Here is a 14713-nt window from a genome sequence, read left to right as displayed (position 1 = left end):
TTTTATTATTGCTTGGCCCTAATCCTCTTCTGTACTAACCAGACAAAATATCTTTAAGCTATTTTTTTTTGACATCTGACCAGATTTCTTTTCTTGATGCTGTTATTATTTTTGCATTTTACCTTGAATGTGTACTGGTATGTTCAGTTGTTTACAGATCATATTGTATTGTAGCTTTAGGATTAAAATTACAGAGACAATTACTTGACTCATTTTTTGCTTCCACCATCAAATTTAGATTTAAAATCATGTGATTTAAAATGTTGTAAAATTAACTATTTTGCATATATGTAGAGAGAAACTAGGATAACTTTATCCCATTTATGTAAAGAATTATTCATCAGTATATTACTATTTATCAGTACTACTACACAGGTTAGAACATCATCTCAATACAATATTGAGCATACTAATACACTCTAAATTAATTGGTTAAACTTTTGTTTGAAAAAATCTTCTTTGTGGAATTTTATTCCTAATTTTATTTTTGACCGACTTGGGGGTCTTTCTTTTTTACTAATGTGTGATTATAAAACTGACAAATTGCCAGTGAAACTTTCTGCCTTTCATGCTCAAGCTTTATTGGCTTGAAAAGCACAGCTTCTCTCCACAGCGGTCTTTCATCTGGAATAACCGTTGCATTTTGTATAGACACAAAAGTATTTTTTTTAAAAGCTGATTTGAAAAGGGTATTGTTTTAGTTTGTCATTTGTTTAACTCTCAAGGATACCTTATGACGTATGATGAGTTTCTTCTGCACTTTACTCCCAAGGACTCCCAAGTCCTGACTCCCAAGGAATTTGCTCTTGTATTTTCTGCAATCAGTTCTGGCATAATTTCCTGTGTTGTCATCAGCTGATATGCCCATAATTAACCAGCTGACACAGTATGTGGTAAAGTTTGTTTTTTACAGTACAAAAACAATAAGAAATCTATTCGTTCTCTATTTTTAAAGGAGGTTTTCACCAAATCTTGTTCTATTGCTTATTGGACTAAATTTGTTAATGACCTCGATTGGGAAAGTGTCTGGTTATTTCCTCATACGCTTTTTGGTTACAAACAAGGTGAAAGAAATCTCTTTCAAGATATTGCACATATTCTACCCTGTCACACATTTCCTTCGTAAGTTTAAGAAAGACATTGATGTAAGCTGCTCGTTTTGCTCTTTACACTTGGAAACAGTTCCACACATCTTCTGGCATTGTCGTCATGTGAAAAAGTTATGGTATGAAGTGTCTAAATTTATTACGGAAAAAGTACTCTCTAATTTATTTTTGCATTTTGAAAATGTCATTTTTGGATATTCAAAGTATAATAAGTCAAATTTCACATCCATACGTGTACGTTTTCTAACAAAAAGCCCCTTTTCTCAGTATTCCATTAAAGAATTCGAAAAGTACTTTTCTACTATTCATTCTTGTGTGTGTTTTTTCTTTGCTCCCCTGGCTCTAAAATTGTATGTTGTACTGTTTTGTTGTTTAAAAAAAAAAAAAAAGCATACATGTCACTTGTCACCAGCGCATTATAACCCAGAGATCGGTACTGCGCATGCGTCTATGAAGTCGCCAAAACACACCACCATCCAGTACGTATTGGATCTGATCCAGCTACGTCATCGGGCTGGCTGCTGTATTAGACCTGCCACAAGACGGCACTGTCTTTAACACTCTTGATGCTTCTTTTCCCGAAACAACCAGAGAAAAGCTTCAATGATTCAAGAGGCTTCACTTCTTCATTCCTAATTAACAGACTTGAACATACAACAGCATTCAGTTAGAATAAAGGACTTTTTTTAAAGGGGTCATATAATGCCATTTTTGTACAAGCTAATATGATTCTTTAGGGTCTAAATGAAAAGTTTGTAATATACTTTAATTAAAAATTCTCATTAGTATTGTAAGAAAACACTCATTTTACCTGGTCAAAAACGGCTCTGTTTTCAGCACGCCGTTTAAAGGGATACTCCACTTTAAAATGAAAATTCTGTGATCATTTACTCACCCTCATGTTGTTTTAAACCTGTATGAATTTCTTTGTTCTGCTGAACAGAAAGGAAGATATTTAGAAGAATGTCAGTAACCAGACAGTTTCTGGTACCATTGACTTTTATAGTATATTTTGTTCCTACTATGGAAGTCAGTGGTACCAAAAAATGTCTGGTTACTGACATTCTTCTAAATATCTTCCTTTCTGTTCAGCAGAACAAAGAAATTCATACAGGTTTGAAACAACATGAGGGTGAGTAAATGATGACAGAATTTTCATTTTAAAGTGGAGTATCCCTTTAAGTGCATGTGTCTTTAAATGATAATGAGCTTTGCTCACCCCGCCCCTCTGTTCTATGGGCGTTTTGACCAGGGGGGCAGGGTTTCATAAAATGTTGAAGCTAGCCCGGGCGCCGCCATTGATTAGCGGACCATCACCTGCTGTTAGCATTCCATTGACTCCCATTCATTTTGGCGTCACTTTGACAGCGAATAACTTTACATCTGAGGTGTTTAAAGACTCCATTTGTCCATTATTTATTTCTAAAGAAACACGAAAATGTATAAAAGTCTCCATTACCTTGTATCTTACGTTATGGCCCCGTACGAGCAGTTTTTGTAAAAATATGCTAACGATTGCGTGATAACCACACGACTCTCTGTCGCACAGTAGAAAGATTACCGTATGGACAGGAGGAGAAGCTTGCAGGCGATCGGGGGGACGTGGAGGCAAAATGACAAAATAATTAATCAGAATACCCACTAAAAGTTTCTCCTGCTCCTGCTCATGGACAGCTCCTACTCACACTCTCCGTCTCTGCAAGATTCGGAAGGGAATGATTCAGATTTCTCTTGTCACAGCTACTAGAAGACAGACGGGTTGCTCACGTCACATCTACGTCGTCAAGCTCAGCTTGAGTCTGCGCAGTCGCTCGACCCCCAGGAAGTGAGAGCTTCTAATTGACTTCACTTGTCTCCGTTGAATCCAATGGGGTCACTGTGTCCAGTTTATTTTGTCATTTTGCCTCCACGTCCCCCCCGATCGCCCTCGAGCTTCTCCTCCTGTCCATACGGTAATCTCTCTACTGTGTGACAGAGAGTCGTGTGGTTATGACGCAATCATTAGCCTATTTTTACAAAAACTGCTCGTACGGGTCTTTAAACGCCTCAGATGTAAAGTTATTCGCTGTCAAAGTGACGCCAAAATGAATGGGAGTCAATGGAATGCTAACAGCAGGTGATGGTCCGCTAATCAATGGCGGCGCCCGGGCAACCTTCAATAAAATATTAAACCCTGCCCCCCTGGTACTGGCAGGGTAGAATAGTGAGATACGAACGCTATGTGTTTACTGATGTATACGTTAGTTCATTGACAGATTGATTACAGCTAATGGTCATGAAAAACTTTTTTCTGTAAATGTAGCCTTGTCAGTGATGCGTAACGTTATCTATGCAGTGTTGTTAGGTACAACTGTCAGGGCTGAAGCACTAACATTTTACTGATCTGTTTAAAAAATAAGCAGTCTGTGAGACTATGACAGTCATTAGGCACATAAACAACACATACTCAGACAGGAGCTAATAGCCTTTTCAATGTTCTCGTTTATAAAGCATTCTGGTGAAATGATTCGCGCAAACATGAAAGTATTGCTGTTGATCGTGGGGAATATTCCCTTCAGCGGTTCGGATTTAGGAACATCAACATGACTGCTGTGTTCGTTATTACACCCAAGAACAGAACACCACAACTGCTCATAGACAGTGCTCCAGCGTTTCAACAATAACGTGCAGACTATGATTGACAGCTCGCTCACGAGCGAGAGCGGGTCTGTGTTGAAACACTGCTGTCAATCAACAATCGTGGGAGGGGCGTCCGACTGTGTGACGTCACAAGATCGAACGGCTTGATTTGAGATGGGGGGAAAACATAAGAAGATTTAAAAAAAAAAACACTGGATGGATTTTTATCATTTTATGATGGTTGTGTACAGGCACTGCCAACACACATTTCAGTACAATCAACTTGTAAAAGTGCATTTACCATTATATGACCCCTTTAAACACAATAAAACTAAGTTACAGCATCATTTAGACACACACAGACATCAAAACAGCTCATGAATCTCAACAAAGGTGACAATAAAAAAAGACCATTCAGCTGCATCATTTATTCAGTTTTGTACTATGGTGGTACCCAGCATGCATTGCGACATGACACTTTTGATTGTCACAACTGTTGATATTCATGTGCCTATTGTTGATGTCTGTGTGTGTTTAAGTTATGCAGGAGTTCAACATTTTTTATGCTCTGAATGATTTTAATATCCTCCAAAAATACATGAAATACATTCAAATATAAATATAAAATTAAAAGACAAAGGATGAGATCGGTGAATCAGTGTCTATGATGATTATGGCAATATCACAACAGCCAAAAACACCTGTTAATTCACAATATATTCCTGTAGGCTACTGTCTCAAAAACAACAAATATTACTCAGAATTCATTGTTTTTATGGTATATTGCTGTTTAAAAAAGAAAGAAAAAAAGAAAAGAAAAAAGGTATTATTGTCAGAATTAGGCTGTTTTTTTTTTACAGCAAGGTTTCACAGTGTGCATAATACTCTTTTCACACACAGATAATTAAATATCCAGTTGTTAATATGCAAATATTGTAAGAAATAAAAACATGTATTCTGAATCAATGAATTATTTTGTGTTCAGCAGTTAAACTGTGACAGTGGAGATATGGCTGAATTCATGGTAAGTTACAATCTTTGTTTATGAGCTTTTAAAAGCAGACAAGTAAATTAGGGGGGATTTAGTTGGGGGTGTTTGCCGACCCAGAGGCCTGAGGGTTAAATGTGTGATATAGTTAATGTTCCCTTTCGTGGTCACTCCGAGTTACGTCGGATGACGACGAATGGGGTTTCGCTTAGAAAGCCTATCACCTTCATGTATAGAAAACGAGCCAATGGCAAAGAAATGTCATGGGTCTGCGGAATTTGCATAGCGTAACTCCGCCCCACCCTGGGGGTATATAAGGAAGTACGCTGGCAACATGCAGATATGGTTTCGCTTCGGAGCTGAGAGCTATTTCTTCACTCCACAAGCCAAAATCCTGAGTTACTCTTTTCTCCTTTCATCTTCGAAACGAGCGAACTCTTCTGTGTTGGTGTAATGGCGATCTCCAGCGAGTGCACATTACCCTGCTGATCTGTGCAGTGATCTGCCAGTTAGTGTGTTTCTTCCTGGTCGCTTCAACATCCGCAGAGTTTTTCCTCCCACAAAAAGAGCTTGCATGCGGCACGTCTTTTTAAAGATGCCTCGCCCGTGCACTTCTGGTTGCGGTCGCAATGTTTCCCCTTCTGATGGGCACAATCGCTGCTTTGTGTGTTTGGGCATTGATCACACTAAAGCAGCGCTTGTGGATGATTCATATTCTCACTGTGGGAACATGACCATCTCCACGCTACGGTCGAGACTCAATGAGCTTACTCGAGTGAGAGTCCCCTCATCCACACCCCGATCTACGGTCTCCGCGAGAGGCTGTACTTCAGCTTGTGGCCAGGGTGACCTGAGGGTGACGGTGTGGAACAAACCGCCGATTCATCCATGGTCCACACCCCCCTCTCCAGCGCCGGTACCTGCGAGTGTTCAGACTGAGATCGCTGGTCCCTCTACGGAGGCCCCACGTGTCTCTTTCGGCGCTCCAGAGGAGGATGCAATGTCAATCGCTGCATCACAAGGTGGGCAGGAGTCATCAGGAAGTGACAATTTGGCTGTGCTGCCACCTTCGGGTGTTCCAGCATTGCCCGAATCAGATCCCGAGATGACGGCCATGCTTTCCCGGGCAGTCGCGGCCATTGGGCTCGAGTGGTCTCCGCCACCCGACTCTGTGCGCTTGCGGCTGGATTGGTTTTTGGGTGTGGCCGCTGACCCCCGTCGGCGTCCATCCCCAATACCTTTCTTCCCGGATGTGCATGAGGAGGTCACGCGGTTCTGGAAGACACCATTGTCTTCCCGTGATCGTTCGTCGACCTCCTCCGCCTTTCCTCCCCTCGATAAGGCCGCTGCCTGTGGGTACACTGGGGTTCCCCCAGTGGAACGTTCTGTCGCGATGCAGCTGTGTCCGGCATGCGCTTCCTCTCATGGTGACCCTAAGCACCCATCCAAAGCCTGTAGATTTTTGTCTACCCTGGTGGCGAAATCTTACAGAGCGGCGGGATAGGCAGCCGCCTCTTTGCATGTCATGGCCATCCTGTAGGTCTACCAGGCCCAGGTGCTCAGGGACATGCACGAGGGCAGGACTGACCCAGGGCTCTTTGATGAGCTGCGTGCCGCCACCGACCTTGCTCTCCGAGCGACGAAGGTGACCGGACGCTCCCTGGGCCAGGTGATGTCCACAGCTGTGGTCCAGGAGAGACAACTTTGGCTGAACCTGGCTGATATGCGGGAGGCCGAGCGGACTCGTCTGCTCGACACCCCCATATCCCAGGCCGGCCTCTTCGGCGGCGCGGTCGAGGACTTCGCCCAACAGTTCTCGACCACCCAGAAGCAGACTGAGGCTATCAAGCACATTCTGCCCCGACGGCCCACTGCTGCCTCCACCCAGCCGTCGGCACAGAATACTCAGCCTGCTCGTCCAACGACGAGCAGTACCCTAAAGTGATTAAAGAAAGAACTGGTTCCCCCAACCCTGAGCACACAGAGTTCTCGGACGATAGTGCGCTGCCCACGGGTCTCGCCACTATCATCCCCCTCTGTCACAGAGTTCTCGGATGACAGCATGCGCCGCCCACGGGCCACGCTCCTCTCATCCCCCTCTGTCGCCAGACCCCTGCCAGAGCACGCCCCCGTGGGATGCTAGTCCTCCCCTGGCCTCCTCTGGCAGGATGCGCCTAATGACCATGCCCCCGCACAGGGCCGCTATGCCACCCTCACCTGGGCCGGTTATTCCGCCTCGCTGCACCACCGATGGTACGTCTGTGGTTCGAATGACCCCGCTGGTACAGAGTCTGGGAACCTGGCTAGAGCTTCTCAGGCTGTCCCGCTGGGTCGCGAGAACCATCAGGCTCGGCTACGCGATTCAGTTCACACGGTCTCCTCCCCGCTTCAATTTTCTACGGGCCGGAGTGCCCTTAGAACAAGTTTCCTGGCATGTTGTTGTATCAACAGATGCCTCCACCATGGGCAGGGGCGCCATGTGCAATGGACATGCTGCCGCGGGCTCCTGGACAGGACCCAAGCGCCTTTGGCATGTCAATTGCCTCGAGTTGCTGGCTGTATGTCTCGCCCTGCACCGCTTCCGTGCGCTGCTCAGGGGTCAGCACGTACTAGTCCGATCAGACAATACCGCGACAGTAGCGTACATCAACCGTCAAGGTGGTCTGCGCTCCCGCCGTATGTCGCAACTCTCTCGCCACCTCCTCTTATGGAGTCAGAAGCATCTGAGGTCGCTTCGAGCATTTATATCCCGGGAGACCTGAACCTTGCGGCCGACGAGCTGTCTCGGCTTCGGCCTCTCCCAGGAGAATGGAGACTCCATCCCCAGACGGTCCAGCTGATTTGGGATCAGTTCGGGTACGCACAGGTAGATCTGTTTGCCTCCCACGACTCGTCCCACTGCGACCTGTTTTATTCCCTGACCGAGGGCACGCTCGGCACGGATGCACTGGCGCACAGCTGGCCGCGGGGCCTCCGCAAGTATGCATTTCCCCCAGTGAGCCTTCTTGCGCAGACCCTGTGTAAGATCAGGGAGGACGAGGAGCAGGTCATTTTGGTTGCCCTGTATTGGCACAACCGGACCTGGTTCTCAGAACTAGTACTCCTCGCGACAGCACCTCCCTGGCCAATCCCTCTGAGGAAGGACCTCCTTTCTCAGGGACGGGGCACCCTATGGCACCCTCGTCCCGATCTTTGGAACCTCCACGTGTGGCTCCTGGACGGGACGAGGCAGGTTTGAGTACCCTACCACCAACAGTGGTGGCTACCATCACTTCCGCTAGAGCATCGTCCACGAGACATGCCTATACGTTGAAGTAGAACCTCTTCGTCAACTGGTGTTCTTCTAAACATCAAGAACCCACGAAATGCCCGATCAGTGTCGTGCTTTCCTTCCTGCAAGAAGGGTTGGAGTGAAGGCTGTCTCCCTCCACCCTCAAAGTGTATGTTGCCGTCATTGCCGCACATCACAACGCAGTTGATGGTAAGTCTATGGGAAAGCACAACCTGATCATCAGGTTCCTGAGGGGAGCGAGGAGACTGAATACTCCTCGCCCTCCTCTCGTTCTCTCTTGGGACCTCTCAGTGGTTTTAACTGCCCTGCAGAGTGCTCCCTTTGAGTCTCTGCAATCAGTGGAGCTTAAGTTCCTGTCAATTAAGATAGCGCTCCTGGTTGCATTGGCCTCCATCAAGAGGGTAGGGGACCTGCAGGCATTTTAGGTTGATGAAGCGTGCCTGGAATTCGGACCGGCTAACTCTCACGTGATCCTGAGACCCTGGCCCGGATATGTGCCCAAGGTTCCTACCACCCCCTTTCGAGATCAGGTAGTGAACCTGCAAGCGCTGCCCTTGGAGGAGGCAGACCCAGCCTTGGCACTGCTCTGTCCAGTATGCGCCCTCCGCGCTTACGTAGACAGAACGCAGTGTTTCAGGACCTCAGACCAGCTCTTTGTCTGTTATGGTGGGAAGCTGAAGGGAAAGGCTCTCTCCAAGCAAAGGTTGTCTCACTGGATAGTGGATGCCATTGTTTTGGCATACCAGCAGCAAGGTTGACCATGCCCCTTTGGTGTGACGGCCCACTCCACTCGGAGTGTGGCATCCTCTTGGGCTCTAGCACATGGCGCCTCGCTAACAGACATTTGTAGAGCTGCAGGCTGGGCGACACCCAACACATTCAAGGTCAGATAAATCCTATCACATAGAGCCTCTTTCACCTAGCTATCATCATATAGAGACTGTGTCTGTTCCCCGAATTTGGAAATCCAAAAAACGTTTAAACCCAACTAAGGTTAAAAATTTAATTGATGTTCAACAAATAAAAAACAGCTATAATACAGATTAGCAAATGCTAAAGCTTGGGTTGCTGAATATTCGATCGCTTACTTCAAAAGCACTCGTTGTTAACGATATGATTTCAGATAATAACCTAGATGTGCTGTGTTTGACAGAAACCTGGCTAAAACCAAACGATTACATTACTTTAAATGAATCAACCCCGCAAGATTACAGTTATAAACATGAGCCTCGTCTGAAACGCAAAGGGGGTGGTGTTGCTGTAATTTATAGTAATAGTTTCAAAACCACTAAGAAATCAAGTTTTAAATATAATTCTTTTGAAGCATTGGTGCTTAATGTAAAAATATATAGTGTAAACGATAAATCACGTTTGAGATTTGTGCTGGCTACTGTATACAGGCCACCAGGGCACCATACAGACTTTATCAAAGAATTTGCGGACTTTCTATCAGAATTAATATTGACTGCAGATAAAGTACTAATTGTTGGTGATTTTAATATACACATCGATAATGAAAAAGATGCATTGGGATTGGCATTTAAAGACATTGTAAATTCTATTGGAGTTAGACAACACGTGTCAGGACCTACTCATCGTCGTAATCATACTCTAGATCTAATATTATCACACGGAATAGATGTGGATGCCGTTGAAATTCTGCAGCAGAGCGATGACATCTCAGATCATTACCTAGTCTCGTGTAATTTCCATTTAGCCAAGGCTGCAAAGCCGACTCCGTGTTACAAATATGTGAGACCTATCACTTCTGCTACTAAAGATTGCTTTATTAATAATCTTCCTAATCAGTTTCATCATCTCAGCATCTCAGATAGCTTAGAAGAACTAGATATTACAACAGAAACGTTTAACTCTCTCTTTTCCAGCACTTTAGACACAGTTGCTCCGTTGCGCTTAAAGAAGATTAAAGAAAATAGTCCAACGCCGTGGTACAACGAGCACACTCGGGCCCTTAAGAGAGCAGCCAGAAAAATGGAGCGCAACTGGAAGAAAACAAAACTAGAGGTATTTCGCATTTCATGGAAGGAGAGCTCAATTACTTACAGAGAGGCTTTAAAAGCTGCTAGATCTGCTTATTTTTCAACCCTATTAGAAGAAAATAAACATAATCCTAGGTATTTATTTGAAACGGTGGCTAAACTAACGAAAAATAAAGCTTCAAGCACCGAAGTTTCCAAGCAACAGAGCAGTAATGACTTTATGAACTTCTTCACTTATAAGATTGATAATATCAGGGACAAAATTATAACTATGCAACCGTCTACTACAGTATCACATCAGGCAGTGCATTGTAGTCTCCCTGAGGAAAAATTTGATTCATTCGTTGCTATAGGAGAGGAAGAATTTACTAAACTCATTAAATCATCTAAATCTACAACATGTATGTTAGACCCTATACCGACTAAGCTACTGAAAGAAATACTTCCAGAGGTCATAGATCCTCTTCTTAATATCATTAATTCGTCTTTGTCTCTAGGATACGTACCAAAAAACTTTAAGCTGGCTATGATTAAACCGCTTGTTAAAAAAACACAACTTGATCCTTCAGAATTAGTCAATTACAGGCCGATCTCGAATCTACCCTTTTTGTCAAAGATATTAGAAAAGGCGGTATCCTCACAACTGTGTTCCTTTCTTGAAAGAAATGATATCTGCGAGGATTTCCAGTCAGGATTTAGACCGTACCATAGTACCGAAACAGCTCTCGTTAGAGTCACAAATGATTTGCTCTTATCATCCGATCGTGGTTGTATCTCGCTATTAGTGTTACTCGATCTTAGTGCTGCATTTGACACCATCGACCACAACGTTCTTTTAAATAGATTAGAACATTATGTTGGCATTACGGGAAATGCACTAGCATGGTTTAAATCATACTTATCTGACCGTTATCAATTTGTAGCAGTAAATGATGAGATGTCTCATCGATCACAAGTTCAGTATGGCGTACCACAAGGCTCAGTACTAGGACCGCTGCTGTTCACTCTGTACATGCTACCCTTAGGAGATATCATTAGGAAACATGGAATTAGCTTCCACTGTTATGCTTTGAGTAAATCAACAAATAAAAGCAACAAATAAAATAAAATTCCTTATCAAAATTTATAAGGAAAGACAAGTATTCTGTTTAGGCTTGGCTTGTAGGGAATTCCAAACCTGCGTATATTCAAACGCACATAACTATAGAACCCATTCTAAATGCGCATGTGAACGCCATCGGTGTTTCTCACGGGTTCGCGTTTAGAGTCTGTGTGGAGAGAATGGTGTCGTCTTAGTGGCCCCTAATTTAATAACAAATGATCATTGCGACGGAAGCAAATCAATTAAAACTAACTTTAGATGGAAATAACTTAACTCTGCTGTACAGCCGAAACAATCTCTGTTGCCTTAAATTATACGCTTATCTCTGTAAAGCTGCTTTGGGACAATCTACATTGTTAAAAGCGCTATATAAATGAAGATGACTTGACTTGACTTGACATTCGCGAGATTCTACAATATCCGAGTGGAGCCAGTTTCTTCTCATGTACTCGCTTCAACTAGCCGGTACTAGATTCTGCTCAGGTGTCTTCGTTTGCTCGACATTCCTCTCCACGGATGGGCTCCATGCGATATTCTCCTCAGGTGAGCCTAATAAGCCCTGAGTTTCCTCCAGCACTGTTGACATCAACGTCAGAGTTATGCCACCGGCAGTTTTCGCGCTTGGCTAGGTGCCTCCATGTGCATGGTTCCCCCTCTGGGCGACCCCCACATGTGTATTTCCACTGTAAGCCTCTCTGAGCATGTGTCTTTCCCTTGGCAAGCCACCTTGCCACCCCTGGGTTGAAATATTCCACCTGCGGCTGGACACCCCAGTGTTACTCCATATGCAGCCCCTCAGGGTCATATGTGTATTCCAAGTCCCCCCCCCCCCCCTCTTCGGGCTGGGCATAATTGCATATTTCCACTGAGGTATTCCTGTGTTAAGTAGAACTCCTTCGTCCGTGCTAGTCTCACGACAGGGAGCTCAGACTTGCGCAGGGCTCGTGAAGACAGTCGAAGTGGCGTGATAAGACTGGGGACCTTTCTAAGCGAAACCCCATTCGTCGACATCCAACGTAACATCTCCGTTCCCTACTCATGGAAAGAGGGTTACATACGTAACCGAGATGATTTGTTGAACATTGTGGGCACAATCAACAATATTTACTGATACATAGATGTGATAGATAAGTTATTAAGGGCAGTAAACTTATTTCTAAAGATCCCACACCGTCGAAGAAAGTCTGTCTGCAGTGAAGTCAGCTGTGCTTCAGTTCGAAGTCTTGATCAACCTCCTTCTTTCAAACGTGAGTTTGTACTACTTTATGAAGTTTTCCAGCCACATTATTTTTGTATATCACGTCATGATGCCACCCTCATTAATCCAGGTCCCCCAGGACTTTACCAACTGAACACGGAAAGAAAGCATATTGATGGGACTGATAAAAAGGTCAGACGATGGACATATGGACGAAGAGACAGAAACAAGCAGAACAAAGTCATACTGATGGTGGGAGAAACCGGCACTGGGAAAACCGCCATGATCAACACCATGGTGAACTACTTACTGGGAGTGAAGTTTGAGGATCAAGAGTTTTATCAAATCACAGAAGAAGAAAAACCAGAAGCTCAGTCCCAATCCCTGACATCTGAGATCACAGTTTATGAGGTGTTTGTTGAAGAAAACCCAACATCTCTGACCATCATTGACACTCCAGGATACGGAGACTCTGAAGGATTCGATAGAGAAAGAGAGATTTCTGATGATCTGGGCAGGTTATTCTCAGATGAGGATTTTCACTATATTGATGCCGTGTGTTTCGTGATGAAGGCGTCTCAGAATCGACTCTCTGGAAAAGAGCATTACATATTCCAGTCAGTTCTGTCTCTGTTTGGCAAATATATAGAGAAAAACATAGTGTTCATCATCACACACTCGGATGGAGGATCTCCAACCGATGCTCTTAATGCCATTAACACAGCGCAGATCCCCTGCAGAAGAGATGAGAGGAACAAACCTGTTCACTTCTTATTCAACAACCAGCAGGAAGAACAAAGAGCACATGCTCACAAATCATCATGGGAAATGGGAGAGAAAAGCATGGAAAAGTTTTTGAAACTCCTGCTAGAAAACAACAGAAAACAAACTCTGATGACAGTAGATGCTCAGAAACCGCGAAAACAACTTGAAGCCTGTGTCTTTAATCTAATGGACCGTATCACTGAGAAAGAGTTCAAAATCAAAGAACTGACTGAAATCCTGAAAGCCATAGGACAGAACAGAGACAAGATCGAGAAATCTCAGAACTTTGAGTTTAGTGTGAACAAAACTGTCAAGAGAAAAGTCTTAATTAAAGAGAGATTATTATTAGTATTGAGCAAAGAGGCAACCTGCTGCACTGTGTGTGAGGAAAACTGTCATCAGTTTGGTTGTTGGTGGGTCCCTTTTAATAAACTCTCAGTGTGTGATGTCATGATTGATGACCACTGCACTGTGTGTACAGGGAGATGTCCTTACAGTAAACACATCAAAGAGAACAGGAAATATGTGATGAAGACAATAGAAGTTAATATGTCATTTGATGAGCTTAAACAGGAGTATGAATCCACCAGTGACCGGGCTGAAACCAGCTTTGATAAAACTAAATATGAGGACGACACTAGAAAGAAACACAAAAAAGACAAGAAAGAGTCTGAGAATAAAACAAAAATAGAAGAACACCTGAAGAGAGATCTGGAGAAGGCTAAAGCAGAAAAGTCCATCCTGCTGCATGAAGCTTATACGCTTATCATGAAACTATCAAAGAACCTAATAACAACAGGCTGGTATTTCACTGCTGAACATCTGGATTTTTTCATTCCCAGACTGGAGGAGGAGATGGGAAAAGATGAAGAGGTGCGGGACCTGAGAGGTGTGAGGAGATCTTTGGAAGAGTGGGCAAACAGATTTAGTGAGCAGAATTGGGCTGTGTGGGGAGTGCAATATCTGTCTGATAATTTACTTTCCTGGTGAACCCCATTTCAAAATCCGTAACGACCCTTGCAACACTTGCAGACAAATCTTAAAATAATATAATTAACAACTATGGCCGAATTTGACTTGCATTATAATGTTATCTACTAATATGTGCTACTTGGTATTGACCAATATGTTTTATAACACAATAGACCTAATATTCCAACCTTTAAATAATGTTTAAGAAATGGGATGAGTCAGAATGATTAAGTATTTTATCAGATCAATGAATAATTCTAGATACCTTTTTATCTGAGTTGTTTCGATTTTTAGAATGCTTATCAGCTTATTTCTCAGCACATAACAGCGCATAAAAATGTAGTCTGAGTTTCACAAACGATAAATGCAGACTGACTGTAAATGTGAATCCAGTCTCTGTCAGAAGGTGGCGCTTGTGGACCAGCAGAAATGCAGAAATACAGCTGTTTCCCAGTAGACAAAGCAGCGCTGAGCTTATTAACACTTCACACGGAGGGAAGATGAGAAGAAAACGCCATCAAAACTTCTCTCAAGGCAGTCAGTTTCCTTCAGAGACACATTCAGAGAGTTCATTCATACTTTAATACATATCATTTCCCTCAGCCCTCAGAGAAAACGAAGCCTACGCCGCAAGTCTTGTCTACAAGAGACTGTTGCTTTCTTTGCTTAAT

At 43.7% G+C, this 14713-nt stretch overlaps 1 protein-coding gene across 1 annotated transcript; it reads left to right on the top strand.

Moving 5' to 3' along the window:
* Positions 1 to 6385: 6385 nt before the first annotated feature.
* Positions 6386 to 14060, top strand: LOC307166621 (uncharacterized protein; the record flags this gene model as incomplete). Its single annotated transcript, XM_079885082.1, has 2 exons — positions 6386 to 6644; positions 12436 to 14060. 2 exons carry the CDS (start codon positions 6386 to 6388, stop codon positions 14058 to 14060), a joined length of 1884 nt encoding a protein of 627 aa, XP_079741208.1.
* Between the last annotated feature and the right edge of the window lie 653 nt (positions 14061 to 14713).

This window comes from Squalius cephalus (assembly GCF_949319135.1).
Source record: "Squalius cephalus genome assembly, chromosome: 1".
NCBI lineage: Eukaryota > Metazoa > Chordata > Actinopteri > Cypriniformes > Leuciscidae > Squalius > Squalius cephalus.
This window is presented reverse-complemented; position numbering and strand designations above follow the sequence as displayed.